The 13628-nt window shown below is 36.1% G+C and overlaps 1 protein-coding gene across 9 annotated transcripts in view; it reads left to right on the plus strand.

Moving 5' to 3' along the window:
* Positions 1 to 13628, plus strand: part of NCOA7 (nuclear receptor coactivator 7) — a 154254-nt gene that overhangs the window by 110029 nt on the left and 30597 nt on the right. For 5 of the 9 annotated variants that reach the window (XM_055391567.2, XM_055391569.2, XM_019029964.4 and 2 more), the window contains exons 9-10: positions 1834 to 2876; positions 3537 to 3705. In XM_055391567.2, coding sequence (XP_055247542.1) covers positions 1834 to 2876; positions 3537 to 3705 — 1212 coding nt within the window. The remainder of the gene's footprint in view (positions 1 to 1833; positions 2877 to 3536; positions 3706 to 13628) is intronic. The other 4 variants (XM_055391570.2, XM_055391571.2, XM_055391572.2 and 1 more) reach the window with 1 other exon arrangement.

The following is a 13628-nucleotide window of genomic DNA, read 5'->3' on the forward strand; positions in this document are numbered from 1 at the left end:
GACAGTTTGGATTAGGTAAAAGAAGAAAGGGGTAGACAAGGTAATCTAGAAAGCTAATTAGAGTGCAGTTGAAGGTATTTTTGTGGGGGTCAAGCTAGGTAGAGAAGGTGAAGAAAGTTTTGCTTATTAATCAAGTATGTGGAAAGTTGGGTTTCTTTGTTGCAGGACTTCTTACAGGCTTTAATATGCCAAATTCAGTTTTGAGTTCCAATAGGGAGATTATGCTACATTTCACTAACTTGTTTGACTCTAGGATGGAAGCATTTTTGACATCTCCTGGGATGCTGATGTTAGGCAGAACATTTTGTGTTTGCAAGTTCCTGCAGAACAGAGATTCTATCACATTGTATTTCAGAATATAGCACTTAGGGGCTCAATGAATGCTTATTAAATTGAAATGAATTATAAATTATGAAGGCTTTTTAAAGCATTTGTTGGAGCCAACCAATTACGTAGGCTTTTATTTTCTATTGGAAAAAGCATGAACCTTTCATGCAGATGATTTATAAAATCACTTTGGGAAGACAGTCTTTTGGAACTTCAGAACTTCCTGGTACTTTGTTGCTTTATTGTCATAACCATTTATATCAAAGCCAAAATAGCAGATAAAGTTTTATCTGAAGATGATCTGACCTTTTTAGAAAATACAATTATTTCTGAAATTGAAATGTTATTCTTTAAAAGGTTTTTATATCTCTGCATTTCAACCCAGTAAAGCACTACTAGTAGTAGTGGTAAGTGGATGGGTTTACTCAAGATATTTCCAGTCATATTTTTTTCTTACACATATTTGAAAGTATTACTATTTTTGTTTATTTTCAACTTTTATTTTAAGTTCAAGGGTACATGTGCAGGATGTGCAGGTTTGTTACGTAGGTGCATGCCATGGTGGTTTGCTGCTCTCTAGTCATATTTTTTTAAATGTATTTCTTGATCATTTATTTTACACTTGGGAGAACATGTTTAATCAATATTTTCATGTAATTCCGATCTGGGAAGTAAAGCATCTGTTATTAAGGAAAAATAATTGACTGCATCCCAGGACAATATGTTTCAGCTGATAAACAAGCTGCACCATTGCTATAAAGTAAAGCGATATTGTTATAAAATGAAATATTTACTTAAGAAATGTAAGTACTATACGTAAGAGCTTTTTAGATAAGATTTACTTTTCTATACATTTTTAAATTATAAGATGGAGCAACTGCCATATACCCACAATAATAGTGGAAGCTTCCTCTTGCATCTCCTTTGAGAGTAGAGGGCTGTCTATGATTAGAAGCATCAGATCCTAAGCCATGAAGCCCAGAATCAGGGTTCAAGGTCAGTGACTTTATATGGAGCAGTTAAGTGAGTAGCTACTAAGTCAACGAGCTTTTCAAAATTAATGTAGTTGTTTTCTACACTATTTGATAAAAAGGAAAATGTTTGCACATTTAAGGAATTTTAGACATTGGTACTAAAATATTTCCTCTCCTTTATCCTTTCCTTCATGAAAGTCAGAAACATTATTATTTCATATTTAGAAATCTTATGGGTAACATCTTCATGTTCATGTATAACTTCCAGTTCCATCATGTGCTTCCAGTAGGATATGCAACTCTCATGGTTCATTCTTTCACCATTTCCTTTAGTTGACTTATGTTTTATTTTGAAATCAATTTCTTGATTTTATTTTTTTATTCTGAAATCATTTGAACATAAATTTAAGTTGTGGTATATTTATGTATTGGTTTTTGGTTGAGTTTCTGTTTTGTTTTTTGCCTTTCCTCCATTTTGTTTTTGGTTTTATTTTTAACATTCCATGTGCACCCACCATTTCTCCCCCAACAGTGACCTACCTCAGGATCTTTGTCCTCTGTACAGGCCTGGAGAATGGGAAGACCTGGCTTCAGAAAAGGATATCAACCCATTCAGTAAGTTCAAATCTATCAACAAGGAAAAACGACAGCAGAATGGAGAGAAAATTATGACTTCAGATTCCAGACCAACAGTACCTTTGGAGAAGTCCACAGAACATACACCTACAAAGCCCTCAGGCAGCTCTGTGTCAGAGAAGTTAAAGAAACTGGAATCCTCTAGGGAGACATCCCATGGTTCTCCCACAGTGACTAAGCTCAGCAAGGAACCTTCCGACACTTCTGCTGCATTTGAATCTACAGCCAAAGAAAACTTTCTAGGGGAAGATGATGATTTTGTTGACTTGGAAGAACTTTCTTCTCAAACTGGTGATGGAATGGATAAAAAAGACACCTCGAAGGAGTGCCTTTCTCTTGACCCAGAGGAACGAAAGAAAGCTGAGTCACAAATAAACAACTCTGCCGTGGAAATGCAGGTGCAGTCAGCCCTAGCCTTTTTGGGAACAGAGAATGATGCTGAACTGAAGGGGGCGCTAGATTTAGAAACCTGTGAGAAGCAAGATATAATGCCAGAAGTGGACAAGCAGTCTGGTTCGCCAGAAAGCCGAGTAGAAAACACACTGAACATACATGAAGATTTAGATAAAGTTAAACTCATTGAGTATTACCTGAATAAGAACAAAGAAGGGCCACAGGTATCTGAAAATTTGCAGAAAACAGAATTAAGTGATGGAAAAAGTATTGAACCGGGGGGAATAGACATTACCCTTAGTAGTTCTCTTTCCCAGTCGGGTGATCCCATAACTGAGGGCAATAAAGAGCCAGATAAGACCTGGGTGAAAAAGGGAGAGCCCCTCCCGGTAAAACTGAACTCTTCTACAGAAGCAAATGTGATTAAAGAGGCTCTAGACTCCTCTTTGGAATCTACTCTGGACAACAGCTGTCAAGGTGCACAAATGGATAATAAATCTGAAGTTCAGTTGTGGCTGTTAAAGAGAATTCAGGTACCCATTGAAGGTAAGCTGTTTTTCTTTAATGCCTTTATATTCTGTTGTATAATTGCCTTTCTACAATTTGCACATGTAATACCCACATTAGTACAATTATTTGAAAACAGTATTTTCTCAATAGAGTGTATCTTTGCTGATAGCATTAACAATTGGGGAGAAAATTTACAAGATATGGTATCTATTTTGGAACTTGAACTGTGACATAGATCTCTAGATACCTACTTCAAAAGTCGTTTGCTTTTAATCTTTCAAGTTACTTTCCTTTTTTACCTTTATTTTCTAAATCTAGAGGAGTTTAAACTGTTTTTGAAGAAATCTCAATTCTAAACTGAATTGCATTATGTTATATTGTGTTCTCAGTAGCATTCATTAATATGTATTCCTGTGAATTGTCCCAATTCTCTATTATTTGCTATTCTATTGGTTTTTAAACTTATTTTCAGTATGAAGCAGCTCATGGGATGTTGTTCAACCTGAAACAACCAAAGCTTTTTCCTTGTGTGCTAAAGAAGGCTTGAAAAATTTATTAGTCCTGATACGATGTTGTACGATGTTTCTGCAATGTTTTGACTAAGAGAGGATTGTGCACTATTTCTTTTAAGTTGAAAAATTCTGCTATTACCAATATTGTCAATATTGAGGAAGAGTTTTTTCGTGTGTGATTCAGATATACTTCCTTCAAAAGAAGAAAAAAGCAAGACCCCACCCATGTTCCTGTGCATCAAAGTGGGAAAACCAATGAGAAAATCCTTTGCCACTCACACTGCAGCCATGGTCCAGCAGTACGGCAAACGGAGAAAGCAGCCAGAGTACTGGTTTGCTGTTCCTCGGGAGAGGTGAGTATGGGCTACAATGGAAAGTCTGTGGGTCTGTTAGGTTTGGATTGTGTTTTGATATTCTTTATCTTAAAATACTTAATTTTATTCTTGAATAAGAGCTTTATCTGAATTGTAGATTTTAGAATTCTAGAAGGATATTATTTAAAGGGACTTTCTGCTAAATGGTGGTTTTAATATAACAAATATGGAGTCATCATAGGTACTGTGTCCTGAACTGCTTTCATAACTTTCTACCTAGTTGATTTTTAAATGAAAGAAGAATTTGATGTTCTCAAGTACCAGTAATTAGAAGTGCTCTTTCATTGAGGATAAAGGAATACTATGGAGCAGATCCAAACGCCTCTAAGTGCAAGAAAGAGGCAGGGTTATAATTTTCAAAGTGCTTATAATTCTAGGGAATGAAAGATTTATTGTCCTTATGGAGGGAGCATCTGTAGCTCAGCAGCATAAGAAATGTGATCCCCTGGATAGTCTCAAGGGTTGTATACTCCTAGAAAAAATTACATTTTTAATTCACCAAAGAAGATACCTTCTTGGTTATGTGGCAGTCTAGGATAGAAGGGATAGTGGCATAGAAATTCTTCAACAGTATATCACTGAGGATGTCTTTATAATAAAAATAATTATGGAATATTCTTTTTAGAAAACAATTGCTTTTATTTCATATATGTGGTAGAATAAAAATGTCTTATAAAGTCCTTGCAATTAGTTTTCAACACTGTTAAAACCATGCATCTTGCCCCTTAAAAACATCATCATCTAGCCAGATCTTCTGGCTAACACACCTGCCAAGAGCAAATACACTCAGCAAGCTTCCATAGCATGATTTCTCAGTAAACAAAGTTAAATTCTAAGCAAGAGTGCACCTTCTGGCTGATTACTACCTGGAATGATCATTCTTATCGGGAGAGTTGTCTCATTTTAATAAATTATAGTTTAATGTGAAAAATAATAGGCTTTTTATTAATGAATTTGCTAATAGCTTTTACCTGTCTTAGACACAAACCCACATTAACCCAGGCATTAAACATAACTTGTTTTGCATTTATGTAATATACTCCATCACCTGTGCCTGCAGCCCCCACAGTATCTCCTGGAAATTTAGGGATATTGAGGAGAATGAGGAGAAAATGTGTCTCTTTTGTTATCATTTTAAAATGTTTCAACAGAAGCACTGCAGATTTCTGAAGCTCTGTTAAAATTGGAGTCCTAGAATTAGAATTTTACAGCTGAATAATATCTAAGAGATTTAGGCCCATTCTTGATTTTCTAGGTGAGGAAAACAAAGCACTGAAACTTTCAGTTACATTGTGGGTTGTGTAAACTTGATCATCTATCAGAAAAACTACCTATCATATATATCACTTTTTCTCTGGGAAAATGTATTCTTTATAATATAAGACAATTGTGTTTTTTTCAATTGTGTTATCTTTGCTGCCACTGTCTGCACCAAGGACTCTCGTAGAATAATTGAAGCAATCCCACACATGTAATTATTTTACTGTCATTTTTAACCCAGAAGAAATCTTTAATGGTAAAGTAGTACTTCTCTTTGACTTCTTATACCACTTCAAGTGGTTTTTGTGAGCTTTTAAAAGCAGGTCAACTTTGGGAGGCCGAGGCGGGTGGATCACCTGAGGTCAGGAGTTTGAGACCAGCCTGGCCAACATGGTGAAACCCCATCTCTACTAAAAACACAAACATAATTAGCCAGGCGTGGTGGTGGGTGCCTGTAATCCTAGCTACTCGGGAGGCTGAGGCACGAGAATCGCTTGAACCTGGGAGGCAGAGATTGCAGTGAGCTGAGGTCACGCCACTGCACTCCAGCCTGGGCGACAGAGTGAGACTTTGTCACAAAAAACAAACAAACAAAAAAAGCAGGTCACTTGTGGGATTCTATTATATTGTATTTTATAGTGTCCATTACTTGTTTACCTTCGGGTAGCAAATAACCTGGAATACTTAGTTTTCTTTCTTGAACTAATTATGAATCAACCAAAGATTTTCTTGGAAGTGTTATATTACACTGCGTTAATGACAATAGTTTTTTTGTGTAGATGTTAGGAATTTTTTTGTGGTAATTACTGCTTCATGTATTTCCATGTCTACCTCCCCTAAAGGGACCCACATTTTAGTTTAAGTAGGGGGAAGATGAAGCAGTCCCATGGTTAATTCTCATCCAGACCTCTACAGTAAGAAATATTTATTTTTGTTTCTAATCCATGAAATTCTTCAGGACTTAAGGCTCAACAGAAGTCCTTAAGGGGGAGCTAAGAAGTGGCATGTACAGCTTTTCTCACTTCAATTATAATTTTTGGATTCCCTTGCTGCAGCAAACAGAATGTTTCTACTTGCCTTTCTGTTTAATGGATCCATGCATCCATTGGAGTTTCAGTTGCAGAGTGAAGCCACCCTAGGAGTGGCTCCCTTCACCTTCGTGGGTTACAGTGTCCTTTTCATAGACCTTATAGATGTGACAACTTGTTCTATTTAGACAAGTCTCTTTGACTTATCCACTATGTTAAAGCTCCTTGTCACAGGATAATTAAATTTCGATGGTGAACTTCAAACATATGTTTCACTGTTTCTCTCTATTGTTCCTAATACTTTTTAAAAATGTTTACTTTTTCCTTTATTATTATTACTACTAAAAAGTTAACTCTACCAAATCTCTCCTTCTTTATTTACAATGTACCCTATGGGTTTCCCAACTCCATCATTGAATGAATAATCTACCAAGTAAGACCATGGAGAGGGCGGGGCTGTGGGGGGCCAGAGGGTGGTAGTAAGGACAGCAATGATGGAAACCTTGCATAGTCTCCGTTAATCTCCTTTGTTTTGGGTAAGTGTTTTTTTCTGTGGCAATTCTTACTAAATTTTAGATACTAGAAATTAGAGATGTGAAGTAGTTAAAAACTGTCTAAATACGTAATAGTTTTATTTACCTTGGTAGAAATTGTCAGATCTAAGACCTCCATGAATCCAGGAAAGCCAGCAGTTTCTTCTTGCACACCTGTACACTACAACTTGAAACATACTCAGGTTCACTGAGAATTAAATACTCGTCAACCTTATGTCCTCCCTGTCTCCAGTGCAGCTTGCAAAATCAGGTCGTTCTCTTGAGACAGCTGAAGATAATAGTGGTGTGCTGGGGAGATCTGCAGTTTCCACAACTCTACTTATAAACCTGGGAGGTGCTGGCTCCTCCTGCTTTCACTCTTGGTGCTAGTTTAAACATAAGGACAATGTTCCACCATATTTTAATCATCTAGTACAAAGTTTCTCAACCTTAACACTAGTGACATTTTGGACTACGTAGTTTGTTGTTGGAGGGGGTGGGTGGGGGTGAATTGTATGTTTGGCAACCTCCATGGCCTCTTCCCACTATCTGCTAATAGCATCTCCCCAGTTGTGGTAAACAAAAGTATCTCCAGACATTGCCAAAATGTCCTCTGGAGGACAAAATCACTTCACATTGAGAACCATTGGTCGAGTACTAGACTTGGGCCTATGTACCATTCTGAAAGTGGGGTTGTAAGCCACAATAGCTAAATAATTTAGAGATTTCACTACTGTCCCCTCCCCTAGAAGAGGTGTGGAGTCTTGGGCCGAAATAATGAGCCCCAGAACCAGGCAGATGTGAATGGGAATCCCCAGAAGTATGGGCCTTTGAGTGAGATACTTTATCTCCTTGTACCATAATTTCTTAATTTAAAAAATAGATCAATAAGGACAATGTGAAGTTTAAAGTTCAATGCAGAGGATACCTTACACATTCATCATCACAGACAAGGAGAAGGCATAAAAACTAAAGCAGTCCTTGACCCCTGGTTTGGCAGTGAAGGAGCTGAAATGAACCAGACACACTGATTTGGACTGTATTAACCGATTTCCCATTTGCACCAAGAATATTGTGCTGGCAGCAAGCTGTACTTTTTTTTTTTTTCCTAAATGGGAAATGGGTTAAAATATTTAAAAATTTAAAAATATAGATGATTGTAAGCATTAAGTAATTAGATCATATTTGAACAAATAATTATTTAGTGCATACTTCCTGGCAGGCACTTATTTACCTAGTTTTAGGTAAATAAGACCGGGACCCTATCCTGAGAACCTTATGAAAAGTGATTGAAGATACTTCTTAACACTTTGTAGAGATATAATATTCCGTGAATTTGGATACTGTTTTATATTTTAAAAACTGCAATTGTCTTTTTCCCCCCTTCCCTTTCTTAATGCTGACAGATTGTCCTTGATTAGAAAGAACCAATAATTCTTCTCTAAAGTAAAACTTTTCTCTTTTTTCCAATTATTTATAGCCTTTTAATCTCTGAAATGTTTTATAATTCTATATTATCCAGCTTTTAAAATAAATAAGATGGAAACAGTGTTAAGTAGCAGGAATTATGTAGAGTTCGTCAAGCCATGCATAAATGTTTAATCCAAACTTTTTAAGTTGGTTAGTGTGATTTGTATAATAAGTAAACTAATAAGAAAGCGAAGGGAGAGAAGGAGAAGGAAAGCTCATGGGGTTTAAATTTTTATTTTTGTTTAACTTGAAAAAAAATTATGCTGAGATAACTTTAGTAACACTTGAACATACAGATAAGCCAAAAGGAGATGGGGAAAAAATCTATTTTGCAATTGGCTTTTTTTACACTTAATATCCTGTGTACATTTTCCACATCATGTGCTGCGTTAGGCCATTCTTGGGTTGCTATAAAGAAATACCTGTGACTGGTTAATTGATGAGAAACAAGGTTTAACTGGCGCACAGTTCTGCAGGCTGTGCAGGAAGCATAGTGCTGGCCATCTCTGCTTCTGTTGAGGCCTCAGGAAGCTTACAACACCAAGGCAGAAGACAAAGACAGTGCAGGCCTCTCACATGGCAGGAGTGGAAACGAGAGAGAGTGGGCGGAGTTGCTACACACTTTTAAGCACCCAGATCTCGGGAGAACTCACTACAGCAAGGACAGCACCAAGCAATGAGGGATCTGCCCCCACGACCCAAACACCTCCCACCAACCCTCACCTCCAACACTGGGGATTACATTTCGACATGAGATATGGCAGGGTCACAGATCTCAACCATATCATATGCTATGTTAGTTCATATATGTATATATGTGTGTGTGTGTGTGTGTCTGTGTGTATATATATATAATATATATTATATATATATTATATATAATATATATTATATATATATTATATATAATATATATTATATATATATTATATATAATATATATAATACATATAATATATATAATATATAATATATATAATACAGTTAGCACACCATTATGTTTTCTGATTGATTTAATCATGTACTTACTTTGGATATTAGGTTCTTTTGAATTTTTGGCCATTATAGGCAATGTTACATTAAAAGTATCTGTAAAATCCTTCAGGGAGTCTTATGAAATCCAAGAATATGTTTAAGGCTTTAAATACATGTTGCACATGAAAGTGTGTGACCATATATACACCCACCAGCATAAGAGTATCCTTTTCCCCAGATGCTTGGAACACTGAGTGTTATGATTCTTTATATCTAAGTCAGTAGATGAATAAAGAAACAAATGTAGCTATAAAATGTTTTATTTTAAAGGTAAGTGAGCACTTTTTATATAACATCTGTTTGATATAAGGTAAGGCCAACTGAGGCCGGAGAGTTTTGGTTCTGTGTGATTCCTTTAATAAATAGATTTTATGGCTGGGCATGGTAGGTCATGCCTGTAATCCCAGCACTTTTGGGAGGCCAAGGTGGACAGATCGCTTGAGCTCAGCAGTTCAAGACAAGCCTGGGCAACATGGTGAAATCACATCTCTACAAAAAAATACAAAAATTAGCTGGATGGTGGCACACACCTGTAGTCCCAGCTACTCAAGAGGCTGAAGTGGGAAGATCACTTGAGCCCGAGATGCTGAGGCTGCAGTGAGCTAAAATCATGCCTCCGCACTCCAACCTTGACAAAAGGGCAAGACCCTGTCTCCAAAAATAAAAATAAAAAGATTATTTATATCTTAATATAAAAATGTATAATACATTTATTTGTTAAAAAGTATTCTAGAGTGCTGTTTCTCTAATTGGCTTCTATTTAGGATCAGCAAACTGATTTATACTCAATAGACAGTTAATGTTTTGTGTTTGCACATGTATTTAGGATAAACTCATTATGTATAAGTTAAATTGATTCTGTTTTAGAAAGCATGATAAGTTATTACATAATGTCAAGCATAATTCAAAGTCTCACTATCTCATTATAATATTTGGGATTTTTGTGCTTTCACAATAAAAATGAGTAACGTATACATGCGCACACAGGTATCTGTCAGTTTGAAAGGTATAATCTATGTTGCGTGTATATACCTGATAGTCCAATTTGAGACTAACAGTAGTATTTCCTATAGTATAGTTCATCACCCAGAGTTCTCCATGGTTGCCTGGACCAAAGAGTAGAACCAAGAGCTCAAGGCCCCTTTTTAAGAAATGGTACCTTTTCTTTAAGTCAACATTTCCCCCAGGATATTCAATGGAAAGCTAGTCCCATGAACAAGTAATGGGTTAGAAAATAGATGTTTCATAGTTAAATATGTTTCATACTTAGTTCTTAGCTCTGTGTAGAGCAGAGCCTTAAGCTCATAGTTTTTATTCCCTAAATAGGCTTCTTTAAGGATTTCTTAGTTTTATTTTCTATTCTCTATTACTTTTCCTGGAATTGGCATAATAGCACACAGTTAATTTTTACTTTATCTCTAATCACATTTTGATTTTATGAGATTACTTTCATATCAATATATATTTAAAGACATGTTAGTTCAATCTCTCTGTTGGCTTTAAATTCTTTACTATAGTAAATGCAAATTGGGATGTATTTCCCTTTTCACATTTTTTTTTTTTGAGATGGCATTTTGCTCTTGTCACCCAGGCTGGAGTGCAATGGCATGATCTCGGCTCACTGCAGCCTCCGTCTCCTGGCTTCAAGCAATTCTCCTGCCCCAGCCTCTCAAGTAGCTGGGATTACAGGCACCTGCCACCATGCCTGGTTAATTTTTGCATTTTAGTAGAGACAGGGTTTCACCATTTTAGCCAGGCTGGTCTCATACTTCTGACTTCAAGTGATCCGCCTGCCTCGGCCTCCCGAAGTGCTGGGATTACAGACATGAGCCACCATGCCCAGCCCCTTTTTGACATGTTGAGTAGTAGCATCCATACATACTAAGACCATGTAGTAACATTTTGGCCACAAAAGCTATATTTTATTGTTAGGAGTGACTAGTTGATGACCGACCATAGTCAGGATTTTTCAACTCTCTTTCTATCTTCTTTTTCTTTTTCTAAACTATTCACTCTTGGTTCTGGAACATTTAGAGCAAAGCCTGAAAGTCATGAGTACTGAGCTTTTCATGATGTGCCATCCATCTGAAATCTTACTCATTTTTAAAACTGTGGGTGCTAAGCTTCATTGGACCCTGATGTCATTCAGGTGCCTGAATTGCAACATTATAAAAGCATCAGATTATTCTGGTTGAGCACATATTTTTACAAAGATCATCCCATGTTATCTTCATTATCCCAAGGAGAATTTCTACTCTTAAAAACTCAAAGAGGAATATCAAAGAAATTAACCCACTACCTCAGCTATCAGTTTGCCCAGAGCTAAATCAGAGAGCATTAAGAGAGCAGATTGGGCAACAAATTGATTCCCTTCTTGACTTTGTGCTACTCTGATTGTGAATGTAGTACTTGAAAATAACAATTTCCTATTCTTTAGTTCCTCTTCTTAAAACCTATTTTGTACCATATGTCTATGATAATCTTCTAAAAAAAACTATTCTGATCTTGTTTCATTCCCACAAAAATATCTTAAGCCTTCAGGACTGATGTCTAAACCCCTTCTGTATTTTTAAAAACCCTTCATAAAAGTGCTAGGATTACAGGTATGAGCCATTGTGCCCAGCCTATAATACATATTCCTAAACATTAGTTGGATGGGTTCATGAATAAATGAGCTTATAATCTAATAAATAAAAAAATGTATTTGTTATTTCTTATAATTAAAATTATACAGACTAATATTTAGAAAATACAGAAAAGCAAAAAGAAGAAAATTGAAATCTCATAGTTTTGTTACAGAGAACTAACTACAATTCATTTTATCTGTATAGCCTTTTAGCCTTTCTTTCAATGCATGGATTAATGTAATAATACTATATAGATCATACATATATAGTATATGTAAATTGCTTTTCCTTAAAAATGTGTATTTTTCTGCCATTAAATATTCTATTCACATGCATTTAGTGAGCATGAATTATTTTATAATGAGAAACAATCATAAAAAATAAAATTGATTCCCTATTAAACTTGTTTTACAATGGAAAGATGTTCAAATCCTAAGGACCTTCATGAAGACAGCAAAATGCCCTTAACAGCACCTTTTCTTAGAAATAAGGGATGAATTAAAGGAATTACAAACTGACCTAGTTTTCTAGCATGAAATCTTTAACCATAGTTAATGTGGAATTTTCTGATCAAAAGTCACCTTGCTTCTACTGGGATCACAGCTAACCTGGAATCTTTAATGACTCCTGGCGCCAAGAAGACCATAATCTTGAACATTTTTTAGTACTGTACTTGCTGGAACAACTGAGGTCCTACTCAGCCATACCAGGTATATATCAGAATACAAACCCTGTGATTTGTAAGTACCACTTACCAATGTGTTATACTGTCATTTTATGATGATTCTTTAAGTTGAAAGTCACTAGTAAAGAAAAAACCCAAACAAGATCTCCAAAACATCCCTAAAAGAATTGTCTTCTTGTCTTCCTATTTAGTATGAATTTTGGAAAACCCCTAAACAAATATGTAATTATTGATTATTTTATGTTTTAAAGTGACACTGCTTGCTCTTCCTTCCTGATTATTTTACCTTTTTTTCATCAATTGAAAATTCCAGAAATTCGTTACCCTCCAAAAACACCCTCTTAGGCAACCACCCCCCAGTAACTTCAGTAACCAGCTTTGGCAAATACCTTGAGTTAATCATTCACTCTACAGTCAGACGTAAGCTCATGAAAAAATAATCTTCTTTGTAAGTGAGCTCTTCACAGTGCTTTCTGGTGGCGGAGCAAGCTTGGAGACAAGTAGCTTTGGAGAATAGCTGAGGGTCCATTTCCACTGCAGACTAATTAATCCCTGCCAATGGGTGCTGCACACAGTGTTTGGGAGTGAGTATGCAGAAACAGTAATGATTGCAAACCTAAATGCCTGCAGGGGCTGTGGAATGGGGGTAAAGGAAGCATGAGGCCAGGGTTAATTATAGAGCTCCTTCTCTACCAGTAGGGGCTGTGGACCTCTGTAGCTAGGTGGGAACGGGAACACGGGCCTGGGGTGTTGCTACATCTTCTCATCTTTTTCAAAAAGGAAGCCGAAATATTGATTAAATATATTAAATCTCCCCAGTTGTTAAGTATTGTCCACTGTTTAATTTTAAAGATAGTGAGCAGAGCAAAGAAAACATATTTACTTCTGAATCCACGCTATGGGCTGCCAGCCTGAGGCCTCTGGCATTGATATTAATATAAACTTTTAAGTTTTTATTCATTTTCAAGTAATCCTTTTTATAACCACAACTGCTGTTTTGAGCTTTCTCAACAGATTGTTCCTATTATTTTTGGTGAACCAAAGAGTATTTTTCTTTCCAGCTTTATTGAGATAGAGTTGACAACTTAAAATTATGTATTTTTGAGATGTTCAACCTGATGATTTCATGTATGTGTACATTGTGAAATATACATCACAATGGAGCTAATTAAACATCCTCATTACCACACAGTTAGTTGCCATTTTCTTCTTTTTTGGTATGTGTGGTAAGAACACTCGTTAGCAAAAAAGGACCTGTCTACAA

This window comes from Gorilla gorilla, chromosome 5 (genome assembly GCF_029281585.2).
Source record: "Gorilla gorilla gorilla isolate KB3781 chromosome 5, NHGRI_mGorGor1-v2.1_pri, whole genome shotgun sequence".
Taxonomy (NCBI): domain Eukaryota; kingdom Metazoa; phylum Chordata; class Mammalia; order Primates; family Hominidae; genus Gorilla; species Gorilla gorilla.